The following is a 20,624-nucleotide window of genomic DNA, read 5'->3' on the forward strand; positions in this document are numbered from 1 at the left end:
CTTCTGAATTTTCAAAGGCCATTCAGTTTTGAACCAGACTCAGAAAGTGTTGTAAGGACGGCATTGCTAAAAAATGCAGTAATCATAAAACTTTCTTAATATATTTTAAATTGATCTTACATTTCAACATTGATACTTATCGTTGATACACTGAAATTCCATTCATTGTGTCGGAGGACAGGCAGCCAGTGCATGTATATATGTACATGAATGTATATACACATACGTATGTTAGGGTTATATATATGTACGCCCCTAGAACAGTAATACTTCTCCTTCCCAGCGATGCAACCCAAATAATTAATTTAACAAGCTGACTAACTCCTTGTTACTTATTAACTGTTAGGTGATACAAATTGTATATGTTTATCTCTCAGAATGTTTGGTAATATGTTTATTGCTTGTGATGTGTGTCTATGTATGTATTAACACGATGTACTGAACGGGGTGAGAATAGTTTGAGCTACCTCATCCCTTTGTGTGTATTTTACCTAATAAACTTATTTCAATTTCAATATTGTAGTATTGAGGATATTGATGATTTTGCTAATTTAACCTAATTTAACACCGTTTCAAACGTATCAGAGGAATTATTTTTCCCCATTTGATTTTTTAACTATGTTAAGTCATGTGCATCGGCGCAGTTTAGAGACTAAACTGTTATTTTAATACATTCTAACTGAAGATAATATGGGTTTATTATATATAATGAGTAAAAACAATTATCTTGTAGTCAGTAGACTTCACATTATTCGAAGTATTGTACTACTTAATAGGAATGCTTATGTTGGAAAAATAAAAATATATATATTTTGAATAATAACAGATTTGTTTAACTCAGAGGTTAATCTTATCAGAAGTGATTGCTCAAATAGACTGTCAACTTTCGAAAAACTTAGATACTTATGAGGTAAATTAATATCTCTATTACCCCTGTGCTGTATGCCCCTACTACCTGTACTGTATGTCCTGTTCACATTACTTTTTTTCAAGGACGTGTTATATAATGAGAGTCTGTTTTTATGTTAATTTATAATGTATCTGTCAGCGTCATTATCATCGTCATTCTTGCTCCTCATCAGTGTGATTCACTATTATCATCTAGACGACATTATTTTGCTATGAATAATATAGTGTGACTCCATCCTACCTCATTGTTATAGTCTTTCTTTAAAAGACTGCACATAATATAGGCTGCAAGCCGGGATTTAGTAACTTGATTGTATTGCTACTGGTTCCTCACTAGGGATTGGTTGGGCTTCTGAACCACAAACTCGCCCAAAAAGACGAGAGATGCAACCAGGAAGCCAAACCCCACCAAGAGGAAGGGTCCTTGCAGGTTGGAGAGCGTGAGGGCCTTCTCTCGGACGGTTCCCTTCGAGGGTTTCAGTCCGTGCGTGAGTCCGTCTTCCAATATGTCCCTATACCACTTATTGACGAGTCCGGACTGGACGAGGCGCTGTATGCCCTGGTCCAAGCGGTGCCGCCAAGGGGTGTGCTTCGCCACGTAAAATGCAAGCATTCCTGGGTACACCTGCTCTCGTAGCAGGTACGTTGAGCCTTTCGTCTTCTCGTTCTTCTTCAGTATGTACCTGTAAGCCAGTGTGAGGGGACTTAGACCAGACAGTTCCGGAGATTATCTCTCCAAAGAAAACAAACACTAGAAAGCTTGGGAGAAGAATTAAACCAAAGAAAGCAAAAAGGTAGACAGAGAGAATGTCTATCTAAAGCACAACAAAGTGTGATTAGACTTTTAGAAGAGGTGGAGATGACGTACCGAGCTTGAGAAATGCAGGGAACAATGCTGGAACCCGTACTGTTTCTCATGTGTTAATGACAAGTGACGGAGTAGGACCTCCCATGTTAATGTTTGCCAATGAGAACGAACCTGGTGAGAGTAATCATGACAGAGGATGATTGTTAGAATGCTCCAGGTGAAGCTGCACACTTGAGAAAGGTGATCTGATAAACGGCTGTTCGACTTTAATGAAAGCAAATGCAAGATGATATTTTGTAGACGAATTAAGACTTCTTAGGAAGAGAACAAGATGGAGGCAAAAAAAAGTCAAGAACGAAAAGGGAACATGGAACTAATAAACATTAGAATAAGCAAACATAGGATTAAACGAAACTACAGAAGGCCTAATATCGACCCCCACCAAACTCATTCATGTCTAACCTACGCTTGAAACAATCCATTGTCCTACGTCAATTATATTACTCTGGTAGCAGAAAACATTACTGGTTGACGTAAAATGATCAGTCGTTTAACTATAGTTCAGGAACCTGGACACGAAAGCCACAGACACAGATACGCCACAGACACAGATACAGGAAGACACAGACACATAGAGAAGACACAGACACAGAGGAGACACATAGAGAGGACACAGACACAGAGGAGACACAGGAGACACAGAGAGGACACAGATACAGAGGAGACACAGGAGACACCCGACGCTCACCTGAGGTAGTATAGGTATCAGTGATGGCGTGGCGACCGTCAAGAACGAGCTGCAGCAGCTGGCTGTAGCTGGCGGTGAAGTTGTCACTGTTGTTTACAAGCTGCATCCTCTGCCCTAAGGTCCTGAGGCTCCGGTCCTGAGAGGCGACCAGCTCCGCCTGGAGGGCCTCCCCGTAGTCCACCATGGACACCCTGAGGGCCGCGCGGGGGACAGGACAACGATATAGTGAGTACCGACGAAGGTGTACAGGGAAATGGGTATTGAGAAATGGCTGTTGGGGGGAAGGGGAGTAGGGAGGCGGGGGGATGGGAGGGGGACGTACAGGGGGAGTGGGAGGGGCTACCATACTTTTTATATGGTCTCATGGGGACTAAAGAGTATACTTTTACAATGTATACGCTTCAATTACCAATGTATGTATGTAATGTATGAAAGGGGGTGCCCTGTCTTCCTTAGGTACTCAGACAATATTAAACTAAGCAATATTTATAATATTCTACGAAATGTGTTTTTATGAAAATTTTTAAAATAATATAGACCTAAACAAAATTGTTACTTTACCCATTTTTTTTACCTGAGATGATAAAAATTGACAAATATTTTGGGTTTTGTGGTAAGTTCTCATGATTGTGGCAGTGATTTACTCTAGTTGTGCCACCTGGCACTCGTCTCCACTGTAAGGCTGTTGGAAGTGCTAACGATATGTTTTCAGGATTTTGTGTGAGCAGTGAGTCAGGATTAGTTCACCTCATGGGCCACTAGAGGCTTCCACTGACCTAGGTCAACAAACATACATGAGATGATTTGAATTACCTGTTCCAGGTGTAGTCGGAACAATAGTCCAGAGTACTACGGACTATGGTAATCCCGTAATGAGTTTACTAAGCACAGGAGGTCGGGGATTGCTGTGTTACCTGAAATCGCTGGTGGCGAGATCCTCGATGGTAGAGAGAGTTGAGGGAAAGACGGGCACTGTGAGAACGGGTACCAGGTTGCATGTATAGCTGGTGGTCAGGATGAGGCCGCCCGTCCACCACACCGCCAACAACAGCCGCACTGACGTCGCCTTCGACACCTTTGGTGAGCTCTGCCTCACCAAACTCTGTCGAGGACGTCTCTAATTAAATACTTTATCACTAAGCTCTATGTGGGGTTAGTGTGAGGCTGCCTCCTTGAACGAACACCCTTACCAAGCTTTATAAGGAAATAGTGTGTGTGTCCTCAACTGCGGTTGCAGAGGATTGAGTACCTCGTCGAGTCGTAACATAAATTGCCGTACTTTGACGCCCTTCCCACCTTTACCGTCATGATAAGGAACTCTTGCCATATCAAACGTTCCTGTCCGTTCTGGGCCTGTTAAGGGTTCAGAACGGACAGAACATCGTCACTTTAACTTCACATATCGAACAGGTCTCTAACCCCCTGTCCATGGAGGGCAGAAGAAAATGTGTATATACTGGTTACCCAGCCAAGGAGAATAAAGAAATGGGGAGGTAAATGTAACAGCCCCTTAAGTGCAATTATGCACTATGTATGACAGTCTGGAAATGTACATATTACACATAGTATTAAAACGTAGTCAATTCGGAGGATGGGTTGCAGCACCATTGTATAAATGTATGGCCAAACCTATGATAGCAAATTGACTAAAAAAATATTATGTGTGTGTAGTTGGATAATTCGTTTTCATCCTTGTAATTGCAACTTATTCACTGCAATTCGTGCAATGTTGAACACTGTTTCCTAGCAGACTCAAATGTTTTGACAGTTCTTGAAAAAAATTTACGAATTGCGTTTATTATCTTCCGCAATGAATATATTGAATGATTTTTTTTTTATTAAAGACTGCAATTATCCCCTAATGAACTCAAGAATGAATCAGCTACCAGGTACCTAGATGATGATTAGGCTTTAATAGTCCCAAACGACACGACAAAGGTATCCAATACGTAGTTGATTAGTGGGTGCGCTCAAACCCTTAATAATCAACGCCAATTATCTCCCGGGGTTTTTTTCCCATGAAATTATCATATGCCTCGCGGTAATACACATTATGTATTCTTGTCCTAGCTGCTGGCCACGTGAACGAATTGCTTCCATTAGTTCACATGTATCAATTGACTTAATTATTATCTACGGGTGCATTTGTTTTCATTAATGGCCAGTATTGGATATGAAGCCTTGCATCTTGCCTGTTGCAACATCAGGAAGGAAGTTCAGGGTTCACCGTGAGGTATACAATAGTTTACAAGGTGGTGTATACTGTGGGAGGTATACCCAGTTTCTTGGTGTATAAATACTGAGAGGTGTATACCCAACTTCTTGGTGTATATCCAGCTTCTTGGTGTATATACACTGTGAGGTGTATACCCAACTTCTTTGTGTATATAACCGCGTTTATTTCATTCAACTCGACTATTTAGAGAGAGATCTAACCAAACATTTGTAGAAATACCTTTATTTTTAGTCATAAAACACCTAAAATTATCACCTTAAATCCAACACTTACATATAGTAGATAAAACAAAATATGTGACGGAAATATGTTAGTAACATTTAAATTATAGTAATATTTAAATTATAGTAATATTTAAATTATAGTAATATTTAAATTATAGTAATATTTAAATTATAGCAACATTTAAATTATATAAATTATACTATCGTTAATAGTAACATTTAAATTATACATGAAAATAAAGAAATAACTGTAGCAGTTAATCATGAAATATCACAAGCTGTGACTCAACTGACCATTTCATGTAACAATGTTACTGTATTCAGCACAATTACAGTACAATCAATAGTACTGTAATCATCAATGTAATTTTTGGATACAGAGTACATGTGAATTGTAACATTCAGTGTCAAGCATCAACTTGGGTTTTATTAAGACATTTTGTACCCTGTGTAATGCTTTCAAACAATCACTCACAGGATGAGTATGGGGTGCACAACAACCACTCACAAGATGAGTATGAGGTGCACAGGTACCACTCACAGGATGAGTATGAGGTGCACAGGTACCACTCACAGGATGAGTATGAGTGCTCAGGTTACACAGGATGAGTATGAGGTTGCACAGGTACCACTCACAGGATGAGTATGGTGCACAGGTACCACTCACAGGATGAGTATGGTGCACAGGTACCACTCACAGGATGAGTATGGTGCACAGGTACCACTCACAGGATGAGTATGGTGCACAGGTACTACTCACAGGATGAGTATGGAGTGCTCAGGTAACACTCACAGGATGAGTATGGGGTGCACAACAACCACTCACAAGATGAGTATGGGGTGCACAACAACCGCTCACAAGAGGAATATGGGGTGCACAACACCCGCTCACAGGAGGAGTATGGGGTGCACAACAACCACTCACAGGATGAGTATGGGGTGCACAACAACCACTCACAGGATGAGTATGGGGTGCACAACAACCACTCACAGGATGAGTATGGGGTGCACAACAACCACTCACAGGATGAGTATGGGGTGCACAACACCCGCTCACAGGATGAGTATGGGGTGCACAACAACCACTCACAGGATGAGTATGGGGTACACAATAACCGCTCACATATATGAGTATAGGATTGAGTATATGCACATTAAACAACCACGTACCCTAAATACCTCCATCGCAGCTTCTTGTAGACTCGTCCGTTCCATCGAGGCAGCGAAAGTGAGACAGTAAAAAGCTGGAATAGTTAACAAGAGAACGCCGCCCACACACGCCCACAGGTTAACGGTGAACGGGTGCAGCAAGCTTCTCCAGGCCGGCAGCGGCGGAGGAATACGGAGAGCGAAGCCATAGCCCTCGTAGAAGTAGGCCGTGGTGTGGTCGAAGTCCTGAAGACGGTCGTAGACGACCATAAAGTGGTTGACGGTAATGTTCTTGGTTCCTCTGTACACCTCGCCCAAGAGGCCGTTCCAGGTGCCGTTCTGCAATTTCCCCCACTGGAAATCTGCAGCCTGTGGCGTGGTGGTGAAAGTGAAGTTGAGCCACGACCCGATACTCTTCAGGACCCTTATGTTAGTGCCGTCGACACCGCCTTCGTCCTCGTAGACTAGTGGGTAGTCGTCCATGTCTGAGGCCACGTGCAGCACTTCCCCGCAAAACGACTGGAAGCGTTCTGGAAACAATTGATTCCAGTGGGAAAATACTGCAGTATCCCATGTTCCCAGGAAGTCTTTGGTGCGGCGCCGGCCTCGGGAGTCCCTGGAAAATGGCCGGGATGTATACACGAAGAGCACAAAGAATCCGTTCCTGTAGGAGGCTTCGAGTAGCGCTAGAGACGGCGCCAGCTGCACCTGCGGCCACTCCATCAGCTGCTTGGCGTCCCACGAAGAATTAACATTGACGACGAGCAGGCTCGATGGGACCCAGCTCTTGCCCCCGTCCGTCAGTCACATGGGCCAGCCAGCTGTGATGAGGACGATGGTACAGCGGCTGCTGAGAACAGCCGGTGGAGGCAGCAGGTCCTGCCAATTAGGTCGTGTACGCACCAGAATTAGCGGTTGAGTGTAATCTTCGGCATAAAGGGCATCCAATAAGTATTGGACAGACAGCAGAGGCTCGGAGGAAACGTCAACGAGGAGAATCACCCAGTTGTCGCGCAGCGGTCCTCGAGCAGCGTCAACAACAGCTCGCTGCAGCTGCTGGGAAGGTCTACTGGGTGTCAGCGGCGTCATCAGTGAGGCAGCTGTGGTGCGAGGGACAGTCAAGAGAGATACCACCATTACCAAGAGTGTGGCAGGAGCCATGACTGGTGTCTGTCTCTCAGTACTGCCTCGCCTCATCCCATGAGGGTAGGGGTTTCTGCGCTTGCGTCTCTACCTTGCGTCCCTCCATTTGCGTCCCTCCCCCCCCCCCCTGCATCTATCCCCTGCAAATGCACATATCGTGCATCATTCGAAAGGCAGTCAACTTAGTGTTAATTTAAGGGTAGCGGAAGAGTACGCTGCAACACCTTAAATTCTTTAATGAGATAATTATCAAGAAAGAGTCGAAATAATTGCATGCAACACTTATAATAAATCCGGCACTTCATATATTTCGACAGTACATGTTGCAATTATTTCATTATTTCATGTGTATAATGAGTTAAATAAAGACCATTATTGACGGACGCTGCATTTTCCTCGCGGGTTTGACTTTATCTGTTGTAAGTCAATTTTGCATTCAAGGTGATGATTTCAGGGGTTTTGTAATTAAAATTACAGCGTTTCTCGACTTGTTAAGTGGACGGTTTAATGTGAACTATGCCAGAGGGACATGTCATGTCCACCCTGGTAATTACCACGTCAGAGAGACATGTCCTCCCTCTGGCCATTACCATGTCAATCTAGGGGGAAAAGTAGTGGGAGAGTCTTACAATGTACCGTGACACTTGTCTACGTCACGTGACCTCCTCAGGGGGACACACTGGTGACAGTGTTGATTCCCGTTGTCAACGTGAACTCTTCAAGTATTCCCATTCATCAATTATGAAAAGAATCAATGTTACTAACTGTAGAGGTCATAATAGGTCTCAGTTCATCTATATAAATTAGAATGTCAGTCTCTCTAAGATTGACATTAAGACCAGACGCTTAGGGCAAGCTTCAACCAATTTTTCATAATGATTGTTGTTGGGTATGTGCCCAACATGGTCGGATTAGGGTCGGTGCCAATCAATCAAGTACAGCACTCCACATGAACAATGGGAGACAGTTATATTGAGATACAGTCATACAGATACACAAACACAGAGACCTGGTTGACCCGAGCAACACCGGGTTCCCTTTTTATATATCAATATTATAATAATATAGTATTGATATTTAGAACTAATCGTCAAGATATGGTCGTCCGAGCTGGTGTCGTCCCTTAAGACGTATTCGTCAATTTGCCCAAACTGTTTAATCAAAATCAGCATTTCTTCACGTGAAGTTTATATAATATAGCCTTGTGTATAGTGTGACGGGTCTTGGCCCTTCAAGTAGGTATCCCGACAGAATTGCCAATTACACTCCGGCGTATTCTGCCTTATAAGTAGTCGAATGTTGTTGTTTAAGATTCGCTACCTGGAACAAAAAGTTCCAAGTAGCACGGGCTATGGTGAGCCCGTAGAGGGAGTCGAATGTTCCTCTTGAGCACTCGACGGTGTCCGCCCTGGAGTGCCGCAACACCCCTCCACTCTAGAGCTCTTTGTTGGAGCACTACTCCCCTCCCTAGGTGCCTCTGCTCACCCCTGGGGAGCACCTCAGTCGTCCTACGGGAGTAGCACCGATCCCAGCCTCGTACCCTGCAGTGAGTGAGGTAACTCGACCCTTGCTGGGGTGTGTGAGGACATGGAACCTCAAGGTTTACCTAAGTCGAGTTGTTCATCTATAAGGTTAGTCACAAGGTCGCCAACTTGCCTCGCCTTCCTCCGCGGTCAAGTACAAGTATGTTAATTGAGATAAGAAAGAAATACATCTCAAAAAGATAGAGTAACTTAGGCTATTTCTACCCCCAAGGGGGTAGATTATAGCCTACCCCCGTAAGGGGGTAGAATACGCGGTCAAGTAATACTTCCAACACAGTGGGACGTTGATCTTCTCTCCCAGTCTAGTGCTACTTCAGCAGTAGTGTGGTGCACAGTAAACCCTACGCCAACACAAGGCAGATGATGAAGAGGAGGGAAATTGTAGACAAATATAACTTGTTTACTCACAATAAGCTTTTTTCTGGCTTATTTTACAGACCAGAATTCGACTATTCTGGTCTGTAAAATCTCTAAATCAGTTCGATGGCAACACTCTTGAAATTATTCACGGCAACACTCCACTGTTTCCAAATAGAAAGTTATGAGGCTATCTATTAACCAAACTTATGTCATTATGTAAATATAAATATATATTATAACGCCTCAATAGTATATACTAACAATAGTAACTTCAATAGTATAACGCCTCTTTAATAGCCTTTAAATCACTGTTCAACTAATGAAAATAATCACTGACAATAATTCATGATAATATTACTTTATGTACGATGTCACTCCTCACGTATTTTCTGAATATCACTTTATTTGTATATAACACAGCTCCTAACACAAGGGGGGAAATGGGAGGGCAATTTAACTATCTTACAGATCGTAGACCAAGTGGACTGTAGACGCGCCTCGTAGTTCGTCACCGACCTATGACGTTGAGACCTCTTCCCGGTGAGTGACTCTTCACTCGGCGCCGCTTTTGCATGTACTTCTCGAGCACCGATCACTCCACGAGGTGTTCCTCACTCAACCCGTCCTCGACTCGAGTCCATTACATCCAGAGGTGTTCCTCACTCAACCCGTCCTCGACTCGAGTCCATTACATCCAGAGGTCAACCCCACAGACGCATTCATAAATCTTAACATGCTGTTCATTCAAAACAGGAATTTTCTCAAATATAAATTGATATTATAATATATTAGGATATTGTGCATATATAGGCATAGGTTAGGTTAGGTGTTTAGGTTCTGTAAATTAATATTATAATATATTAGCATATTGTGTATATATAGACATAGGATAGGTTAGGTTAGGTGTTTAGGTTCTGTTGGCGATTATTAGTATTTGTAGTACGTGGGTGAAGCATTTATAGCGTTGTGGTTCGAACAAAATTCGTAAGTGAAGCACTTGTTCCGGATATGTTCGAACGTCAGCAGTTGTGAGTCGTGTGTAAACCGCTTTTCATTCATAAACAGGGGGTTTGGCGGGTGCTTGGAATCACTTTTCTTCTCCCGTAGAAACGGTTGTTTAACTGCTCCAGACCAGGGTTTAGATTCACGAAGCAGTTACGCAAACACTTACGAACCTGTACATCTTTTCTCAATCTTTGGCGGCTTTGTTTACAATTATTAAACAGTTAATGAGCTCCGAAGCACCAGGAGGCTGTTTATAACAATAACAACAGTTGATTGGCAAGTTTTCATGCTTGTAAACTGTTTAATAAATGTAACCAAAGCCGTCAAAGATTGAGGAAAATGTACACGTTCCTAAGTGCTTGCGTAAGTGCTTTCGTGAATCTGGCCGCAGGACTGCTACTAAATATTCTCCACACAGCTCCACCGATGTTTTGAGTCTGTTGATAATTATCTGTGGTTACGCAACCCGTCGTCACACCAAGGCCATTCCATCAGGCGGTTGACCCCAAAGACGCATTCATCAATTTTAACATGCGGTTCATTTAAAACCGAAATTTTCTCAGATATATATTAATATTATTTTATATGACCATATTGTACATATGTAGGCCCTGGTTACGTTAGCTATTTAGGTTCTGTTGGCGATTATTTGTATTTGTAGTACGCGGGTGAAGCATTTACAGCGTTGTGGTTCAAACACAAGTCGTCAGTGAAGCACTTGTTCCGGAAGTGTTCGAACGTCATATCAGTTGTGAGTCGTGTGTAAACCGTTTTTAATTCACAAACAGCGGGTTTGGCGGGTGCATGGAATGGACCTTTGTGGTGTTTGCTTGGAGGACGGGCTGGATGAGGACAGGTTGTATCAGTTATGAAGACGGGACGTGCGTCTGCATTAAGTAGCATTTGGGCAATGTCTTACAGGTGGGTTGGTATAGTATGGTATCAACAGAGACGATGAGTGAAAAATGAATATATACAAACGAATGTACTCGCCTAATTGTGCTTGCGGAGGTTGAGCTCTGGCTCTTTGGTGTGTATGCAATATATACAAGGGGAGATATACACCGAGAAGAGTACCACGCTTTTCGATTTGTATACATTGGGAGTATACTTTAGTCCTGGACAATGTTCAGGACTATCTTGGGATGATTTCGGGGCTTAGCGTCCCCGCGGCCCGGTCCTCGACCAAGCCTCCTTTTTGTTACATACCCCCAAGAAGCAGCCCGTAGCAGCTATCTAACTCCCAGGTACCTATTTACTGCTAGGTGAACAGGAGCATCAGTGTGAAACTATGCTCCATTTGTTTCCGTCTCCACCGGGGATCGAACCCGGAATCTTAGGACTACGAATGCCGAGCGCTGTCCACTCAGCCGTCAGGCCCCTGTGAGCTGAATGCACTCCCTTGGAGATATCTCCAGGTATCTACTCTGTGCACAGTCTGTCGTTACCTGAGTTTACCTGAGGGCCACTAACACTAGTGATCTCGACGAGGACAGGAAGCCGGCGGCTTGTCGAATGTTAGTCACCACAAAATCCCAATAAATCCGGTCCTCTGAGTATATATTAGGTAACAAATAGTTATGAAACAGCTAGACCAATATGTCAGCTCTCCTACACTCTCAATTTACATAATAACCAGATAATTGCTCCAGTCCCCCCTGGCGGCAACTGTCGGTACTAAACTGCCAATTTCACCAACCCCTTTCCTCGTTTTAACAATTGATTTTGAGTTATATGTCTCTCAGTTGTATAGTTACTATATACAGTTTAAGAAAATGATCAAATAATAATAATTGTAATTAAACAATGTTGTGACAAACAGCTGTGCCCAAGGTCATGGCTCTGATATGCCACTTGACACTGTGCTCAGAGCTGTGCCTCAGTAACTGCCAGAGGTGCCAGGGAGTGCCAGGAGGTGCCACGTCTCACGCCTCTCCATATTAGTCAAGGTATTATGAGTGCACTTTACTCTTGCATTGTAAATCTGTCGCGTGGATAAAGTTAGAGTAATTTGCTCTGGTAATTGTGAGTAAGAGCGTGGAGGCTCTTGTGTGGGGAGGTGTGTTGGTGTGTTTGTGTGCTGGTGCTGTGGGTGTGTGATTGTGTAAGCGTGATGCACACTGCACATGATGGTTTATTTCCCGTCACAGCTGGTGGTTCAGAGGTACACTGTTCCAGCTGGTGCTTCAGTGGTACACTGTCCCAGCTGGTTCTTCAGTGGTACACTGTTGCAGCTGGTGCTTCAGTAGTACACTGTTCAGCTGGTGCTTCAGTGGTACAGTGTCCCAGCTGGTGCTTCAGTGGTACACTGTCCCAGCTAGTGATACAGTGGTACACTGTCCCAGCTGGTGATACAGTGGTACAGTGTCCCAGCTGGTGATACAGTGGTACAGTGTCCCAGCTGGTGCTTCAGTGTACACTGTAATCATACTGTGAAGTACGAGTCATGTCCTCATGAAGAAGTGTTGTTGTGTTGATTTAAGGGCGACGAATGAAGAAGTAATTACACTCGCTTTGGTTAGTGTCGCCTCCCTGGCGTTCGTGAGACCAGTAGCTGCCTAGACGGATTTAGAAAACCATTTTGTTCTCGTTCTCCTTAATTTATTTTGATTAAATCAATTCAGTGTACGTATATTAACCTACACCTTATGTACCTATGCTAACATCCTTTTAGGGGTGATATTACCTTCGTTAAATATGAAATATAATTGATTATTTTCAGGCAATTGTGGATTTTCTTGCGTTTTGCTTCAGTCACCCATGACGTCAACAGTTTCTTTGATTGCAAATTTGTTATTGTTTGAGAAGGCCTTTTGGCTATATTCTGTATATAGCCATGACGTATATATATAGATCCTGATCTATATATAGCGTTATCAACCACGAGGTCTCCTTGTACCAGTGAATTATGGATTTACAGCCTTATATATATATATGTGCTATACTATTATATTTTACATGACAGTGGGTTATTTTCCACAAGTGCTTCCTCGATCACTCGTCTCTTCTGTTGAGTGCATGTGTTGAGTGCATCCGCGAGTGATGACAAATAGACTTTAAAACTAGACATGTTGACATAGCAGAGGCTTGTGTGATACTTAGAGGCTACACACACTTAACAGTGAGGCACTTTCATAGATAAACATACTTCAAAGATAGTGGGGCCTGGTTTGAACTTATCGCTAACGAAATAACCTTCACCTACTCATAGTTAAAAGCAAAAAACTTACCTAACTAAGCTTAACAAGGTTACGTTTAGTCTAACCTTACCTAACCTAACATGACCTAACCTAACCTAACCTAGCCTAACCTGACCTAACCTAGCCTAACCTAGCCTAACCTAACATGACCTAACCTAACCTAACCTAACATGACCTAACCTAGCCTATGCAGGCGAGGAGTCACAATAACGTGGCTAAAGTATGATGACCAGACCACACACTAGAATGTGAAGGGACGACGACGTTTCGGTCCGTCCTGGACCATTCTCAAGTCGATTGTGACCTAGCCTAACCTAACATGACCTAACCTAACCTATCCTAACCTAATCTGACCTAAACTAACCCAAGCTGAACTTCAAGGTAAATTTTGATAATTTCTAATACTAAACAAAAGTGAACTTTCGATGTGTTCATCGTCACAATGAACATGACTTGACGTTCATACGTTCATGTTTGTCATTTTCACTATCTGTTCATATATCTGTTCCTCTCTGTCTGTCTGGCTTAGACATCTCTGTCTATTTACATGTCTGTTCCCCTTATGTCTGTCTGTCTGGCTCTATCCACATCTGTCTAATGGAATTTATATTACCCTATGCCTCTCTGTCTGCTTGTCTGTCCCCCCCTCTGTCTATCTGCTTTTCTTTCCCTTTCATTCTGTCTATCTGGTCTATCCACCTCTCTTCTTATCTATCCCTCTCCCCCCCCCTATCCATTCGTCTAACCGTACAATATCACTTAATTATATCTCTGCCTTTTTTTACTTGCATTGTTTATCCATCCCTATCCTTGTCATCCTTATACATCTATCCACCCCACAGATGGATCAGCCGACCTATGTGGAGGGTTTCCACGACCCGGAAGCTGTCAAGAAGATGACCTATCACCCATTTGGAAACACCGGTAAGTTCTGGTGATTAGCCACTAACTACACAACTAGGTCAGTGTAGAACATATGTGACGTTGAGGAAACAATGATACTTTTTGAACAATGAAATTACAAGGACATGAGTCAGTACGGTGGGCTCGAACTCTCGCTCCTGGACTTGCCAGGCAGATGTGCTACCCACTGAGCCATGATGTGAGTAATTCTTTGTCTGAATTATATTTTTTATCACATTTTGAACTTCAATTAAGTTAATTATTAGCCTGATTGTTTAAATTAATAAAAAAATCTAAAGTTTTTGCATGAAATGAAAATAAAAAAAATTAATTGAATCAGAACATTGTAGAATATTGTCAGAATTATATATTTTTGATATAGAATAGTTTTGTTTGTGTTTATATTCGTATAGTCATCGTTGATATATGTATTCATGTGATTAATGTGTGTGTGTGTGTGTGTGTGTGTGTGTGTGTGTGTGTGTGTGTGTGTGTGTGTGTGTCGACAGGTCTGAAGGTGTCTAAGATGAGTCTGGGCGGAGGACCTCTTGGAGGCATCTACGGAGACACCATTGAGACAGAGAGCATCCAGACGGTCCATCTGGCTGTTAAGTCTGGCATCAACTACATCGACACAGCCCCTTACTACGGCAACGGTCGTAGTGAGGAGGTGATTGGTAAGGTGAGTTGAGGGAGGCTGTGGGAGGTGGGAGGAGCTGTGGGTGTTGAATACTGTTGATTTTAAAAGATAGAATCTTGCCCCTCTAAAATAAGGCTACCTTTTCTGCAATTCTCTGCCTGCCTGTCTATTTCTGGGTGTCTATCTGTCTGTCTATATGTGTGTGTCTCTCTCCCCCTAACTCACGCTCCCTCCCTCCCTCCCACACAGGCGCTGAAGGACGTCCCACGTAGGGCCTACTACATCGCCACTAAAGTCGGCCGCTACGAGTTCGCGATCGAACGGATGTTCGACTTCTCAGCCGAACGGGTCGAACGCAGCGTCGAGAGGAGTCTCAAGCTCCTGGGCCTCGACTACGTCGATGTTATCCAGGTACTTGTCTATGTATGTCTCAGAGGAATGAATGAGCTTCTGATCCATCGCCTCTTGACAATCCACAGGCTTCCTGTCCCCATCGAGGCTATTAGAGATGGTGGCATTCGGGTAAATTCAGCTCATTATTAGTCTTAAGGGAAACATTTCCTCCTTCATCATCACCTAAACAGCCTCGTTAGTCCTTCCAATTGCCTTGTTAATTACCCTGAACCACCCCTCCAGGTCCATGACCTCGAGTTCGCTGAGAGCCTCGACATTGTCCTGAAGGAGACGCTGCCGGCCCTGAAGAAGGTGGTGGAGCAGGGCAAGGCCAGGTAGGTGACCTGTGGCAGGGGTGTGAGAGAGAGACAGAGAGAGACAGAGAGAGACAGAGAAAGAGAGACAGAGAGAGAGAGACAGAGAGAGAGTGAGAGAGAGACAGAGAGACAGAGAGAGAGAGAGAGAGAGAGAGAGAGAGAGAGAGTGTGTGTGTATGTACTCACCTGTATGTAACAGCACAAGTAAGTATAATTATGTACTATTCCTGGCAGTTAGGAATTGTACTTATTTTCACTTGGTATTAAACCGTACTGTCAAATATATTGTGAATATTTGAGTTTACCTGAAAAGCTGAATAGAAAAGCACGACCTCACCTAACCTTAGTGTATGAAGATAAGCATTTTATTGCTTCTTAATTACAATTAGTACTTAACCTATAGCTATACTGATATTACAGTTTTATAAAACTAATAAAACAAAACTAAAATATTTCAATAAATTGTAAAGTAACTCAGGATATTTTCAAATTTTGTATAAAATCTCTATTTTTTAATAAAACTAAAACAGAAATTTCTTATATTTAAAACTTTTGTATTGCTTATAGAACTTGAAAATTTCATCGTAAAATACTGAGTGTCTTAACAGAAAACGAGGAGAATAAGTGGGGAGGTAAATACAACAGCCCCATTAATACAATTATGTACTTATTACAGTGTTAAAACGTACTGTCTATTCGGAGGATAGACAGTACGTTTTACTGTCTCAGTACGCCTTCGCCTCGTAGTGTTAACTCGAACACGCCCTACGTGTTCTCTTCCACCTCATACCTTCTCCCTCTCTCTCCACACACTGGAAAGTGAAGGGACGACGACGTTTCGGTCCGTCTCTTCACTTTCTAGTGTGTGATTTTGGTCAACATGTTTCAGCCACGTTATTGTGAATCCTCGTCACTCTCTCCTATGTTTCTGTGTTACTGTTTTTGTCAGATCTTTGATATGCTCCTTAACCGTCCCATCTCTTCTTTCTCCTGTTCTCCGTCTCTTTCTTTTCTTCACCGTCTCTTTCCATCTCAGAATTGTCTTCACACGTCTCCTACTCTAACTTCAATTTCTTCTGTCTATTTCTTCCACCTTCTGCTTACATCTCCTTCTCCTTTTAGTCTCTTACGTGTTCCCTCCCACCTTACCCCTCTTCTCCTCACCTCCTCTTCCTTCTCCCCTACGCAGGTTCATAGGGATCACCGGGTATAATGTCAGCGTCTTGAAGGAGGTGGTGGAGAGGTCCTCCGTCAAGATCGATTTGGTGTTGAGTTACGCTCGGAACACTATGATTGACGACACTCTCAAGGAGTACCTGCCATTCTTCCAGGTACCTGTATATGCGTGTGTGTGGGTGTGTTATTTTACTTTAGTTTCATTTTGATTATTCATTTAAGAATGTTATATGTCGCGATCATGGCACCTCATGCCTTTCCAGAGGGGGAAACGCCTTGTTTCAACGTCGAATCGGCTTTTAAACAGGTGCTATGATTTATTTAAACGAGGTTTAACGTTGAAAACACCGCTTTTCAGTGCATTAACTCATCCCACCCTAGGGAAAATCTAGTCAAACTGCGTTGAAGCAACATTGAATCAATGTGGTTAACGCAGATTCTTCGTTAGTCACGTTGATTCTTCATTTACTTAACGTTAACCGAAGATTTTCCGCCCCATTGGGATTATTACATCAATTTACATTTGTACGGAGCAACGCGTGATTAATATTAATCTCTCGTGATGGTGGTGCATAGTCTCGAGGCATCGGCGTGATCAATGCTGCCGCTGTGGGCATGGGCATGCTGTGCCAGGAGCGGGACCTGGTCGCTTGGCACCCGGCGCCACAAGAGATGAAGACGGCTTGTGAGGCAGCCCGCGACTACTGTGAGGTGAGTAGCAGTATGAGGTCAAGGACAGGAGGTGAGGATGGATAGGTGGAATGAATTCAATTCTTAAAATTGGTGAATTCGGTTCCAGAATCGGTGAAGTCGGGTCCAGAATTGGGGAATTCAGGTCCAGAATTGGTGAATTCGGTTCCAGAATCGGTGAAATCAGGTCCAGAATTGGTGAATTCGGTTCCAGAATTAGTGAATTTGGTTCCAGAATCGGTGAAGTCAGGTCCAGAATTGGTGAATTCGGTTCCAGAATTGGTGCATTCGGTTCCAGAATTGGTGAATTCATTTCCAGAATTGGTGAATTCAGTTCCAGAATTCGCGAATTCGGTTCTAGAATTGATGAATTCAGTTCCAGAATTGGTGAAGTCAGGTCCAGAATTGATGAATTCAGTTCCAGAATTGGTGAATTCGGGTCCAGAATTGGTGAATTCGGTTCCAATACTGGTGAATTCAGTTCCAGAATTGACGAAGTCAGTTCCAGAATTAGTGCAGTACACTCTCCCTATTTCACAAATTCATCAATCTCACCCATTTAATCAATTTCTATCATTTTCTCCCCATATTCCTCACCCCCAGACTCACCCCATCTCCCATCTCCCCAGGCAGCTGGGGTGGACCTGGGGCGCTTAGCCGTTCAACATTCCTTAGCACTAGAGGGCCTCGCCACCCACCTGTTAGGATGTATCAACTTGGACATCCTCAAGAGGAACCTGCAGAGTGTGCTGGTGCCCCTCACGCCTCTAGAGGAGCAGGTGGCTAGGGACGTGGTGGACAGGTGAGTCAGAGACCTCACCTTGCGTAAATCTTCAGAAATCTTGAATATATATTGATATAAGACGTTGGTATGACTTTACAATGCAAATTCCAGGTTAGGTTAGGGTGTTTTGTTTGATCCAACTGCTGTTTCTGTCAATTTCTGTCAGTTTCTGTCTGTGTCTGTCTAAGCAAGCTACATGTACTCACCTAGTTGTGCTTGCGGGGGTGGAGCTTTGGCTCTTTGGTCCCGCCTCTCACCTCTTGGTGTCCGTCCTTATTGGACTCAGCGCTCTGAAGTGTCACCTGTGACTTGTTGCTGCAATGTTGCTTGAAGTTGAACATCTTAGATCACGGTTAAGATTGTCTCTTGCTTCCCAGGTTCTTCCAGCCGCTGCCTAAGAAGCACTGGGAGGGTGTCGAACCCGCCAAGTTCTGGAAGAAGTTCCGTGAGCTCCAAGGAGAAACACACAAGGAGGAAAACTAATCCATAATGAAAAACACGATAACGTGATATATATGTGTGAGGAAATATCGAGGCTGTATAATAGGCTCGAACCCTCGATCCTGGCCCCCTAAGGATGTGTATATGTCCTTAGGGAGTCTAGGAGACGAGGGTTCGATCCTTTTGCACAGACAAATAAAGATATCACGATAACTAAACCAGTCTCAAGATTTCTATAGCGAATCCTCAGAACGCATTTTTTTCACCTAAACTCAACCACTTTTATGTAAAAAAAAAAATGAGATCTTTGAATTAATGATGCATCTAGTAAAGAGGGAGACCATACCTGGAGTTTACCTGGAGAGGGTTTTAAGAGTTCTTCTACAAGCACAAGGCCGTCCCGGGATCAGGCTTGTGATTACACGTTCCAACAAACTGTTACTGGAAGCAACTGCTCCGTAAACATTAAAAATTGGTCAGTAATTTTATTTCGTACTCTTGGTGCTACTAATCTGTTCTTGTTAGTACTATTCTGCCTAAATACGAACTCAGAATACTGCCTGAGTGCCTCAGGCAGCTTGTCTTATGAGTGCCTCAGGCAGCTTGTCTTATGAGTGCCTCAGGCAGCTTGTCTTATGAGTGCCTCAGGCAGCTTGTCTTATGAGTGCCTCAGGCAGCTTGTCTTATGAGTGCCTCAGGCAGCTTGTCTTATGAGTGCCTCAGGCAGCTTGTCTTATGAGTGCCTCAGGCAGCTTGTCTTATGAGTGCCTCAGGCAGCTTGTCTTATGAGTGCCTCAGGCAGCTTGTCTTATGAGTGCCTCAGGCAGCTTGTCTTATGAGTGCCTCAGGCAGCTTGTCTTATGAGTGCCTCAGGCAGCTTGTCTTATGAGTGCCTCAGGCAGCTTGTCTTATGAGTGCCTCAGGCAGCTTGTCTTATGAGTGCCTCAGGCAGCTTGTCTTATGAGTGCCTCAGGCAGCTTGTCTTATGAGTGCCTCAGGCAGCTTGTCTTATGAGTGCCTCAGGCAGCTTGTCTTATGAGTACCTCAGGCAGCTTGTCTTATGAGTGCCTCAGGCAGCTTCTCATAAGTGCCTCAGGCAGCATGTCTTGAGTGCCTCAGGCAGCTTGTCTCATGAGTGCCTCAGGCAGCTTGTCTCATAAGTGCCTCAGGCAGCATGTCTTGAGTGCCTCAGGCAGCATGTCTTGAGTGCCTCAGGCAGCATGTCTCATAAGTGCCTCAGGCAGCATGTCTTGAGTGCCTCAGGCAGCATGTCTTGAGTGCCTCAGGCAGCCTAAGTGCTCTCAAAAGTATGAACTTAGATCTACACGTTTACACTCCAGTGGTTCAAGAGTCAATGTCAGAAGCTATTTGGCCGGTAAGAGTTCATTAAGGTAGCCACAGTCTTCCGCCGTGTATTTTACAAGTCCGAGATCAATCCCCGATGGTCAGATTGACTGGTATCCTCCCACGGTAATGAGGAAGGCTTGATTACTGCCAAATATCGTTCTGGTTCTCCAGGGAAGGAGTAAAACTCGGGTCAAGATTCATTTAGCAACATATAAGTCCTTCATTACGACCAGTCTGATATATATATCTATATACATATATGTGGTACAAATAAACCCGATAATTTAGAAAAGAAGTTTGCTTATTATATCACTAAAGTACATCCTCGGTCCATATATATATATATATATATATATATATATATATATATATATATATATATATATATATATATATATATATATATATATATATATATATATAAAGCAAAGACATGCGATAAAGTTATATGGAAAGAGTAAGGGAGGAAGGGGAGAAAGGTCATTGAGGGTTTGATTTGATTGTTGCCCCCGGAGGCGGCTAGTTTATTGTGCACCCCATACCCATCCTGTGAGCGGTAGCGCAAAAAGCATTACAAAGGGCACAAAAGGTCTTTATCAGACCTTAT

General features: G+C 43.3%; 1 protein-coding gene and 1 pseudogene across 4 annotated transcripts; one reads left to right on the forward strand and one right to left on the reverse strand.

Moving 5' to 3' along the window:
* Positions 1-30: 30 nt before the first annotated feature.
* Positions 31-7,270, reverse strand: LOC123746497 (glutamate receptor ionotropic, delta-2-like; annotated as a pseudogene).
* Positions 7,271-11,934: 4,664 nt separating this feature from the next.
* Positions 11,935-18,892, forward strand: LOC123746592 (uncharacterized). Of its 4 annotated transcripts, none has more exons than XM_045728222.2 (9): positions 11,935-12,075; positions 14,169-14,250; positions 14,739-14,911; positions 15,119-15,280; positions 15,506-15,597; positions 16,769-16,910; positions 17,332-17,466; positions 18,075-18,247; positions 18,607-18,892. In XM_045728222.2, exons 2-9 carry the CDS (start codon positions 14,169-14,171, stop codon positions 18,710-18,712), a joined length of 1,065 nt encoding a protein of 354 aa, XP_045584178.1. In that variant the 5' UTR covers positions 11,935-12,075; the 3' UTR covers positions 18,713-18,892. The 4 variants fall into 4 exon arrangements, with proteins under 4 accessions (XP_045584178.1, XP_045584177.1, XP_045584179.1 ...); XM_045728221.2 differs by lacking the exon at positions 11,935-12,075 and adding an exon at positions 12,566-12,643; XM_045728223.2 differs by lacking the exon at positions 11,935-12,075 and adding an exon at positions 12,911-13,013.
* The last annotated feature ends 1,732 nt before the right edge of the window (positions 18,893-20,624 follow it).

This window comes from Procambarus clarkii, chromosome 90 (assembly GCF_040958095.1).
Source record: "Procambarus clarkii isolate CNS0578487 chromosome 90, FALCON_Pclarkii_2.0, whole genome shotgun sequence".
In the NCBI taxonomy this organism is placed as follows: Eukaryota; Metazoa; Arthropoda; class Malacostraca; order Decapoda; family Cambaridae; genus Procambarus; species Procambarus clarkii.

Coding starts and splice junctions, on each gene's coding strand:
- LOC123746592 (XM_045728221.2), top strand. CDS start 12,581: ATGAAGAAGTGTTGTTGTGTTGATTTAAGGGCGACGAATGAAGAAGTA. Junction 12,644..14,168: donor AAGTAATTACACTCGCTTTG/GTTAGTGTCGCC, acceptor TCCACCCCACAG/ATGGATCAGCCGACCTATGT. Junction 15,598..16,768: donor GTGGAGCAGGGCAAGGCCAG/GTAGGTGACCTG, acceptor TCCCCTACGCAG/GTTCATAGGGATCACCGGGT.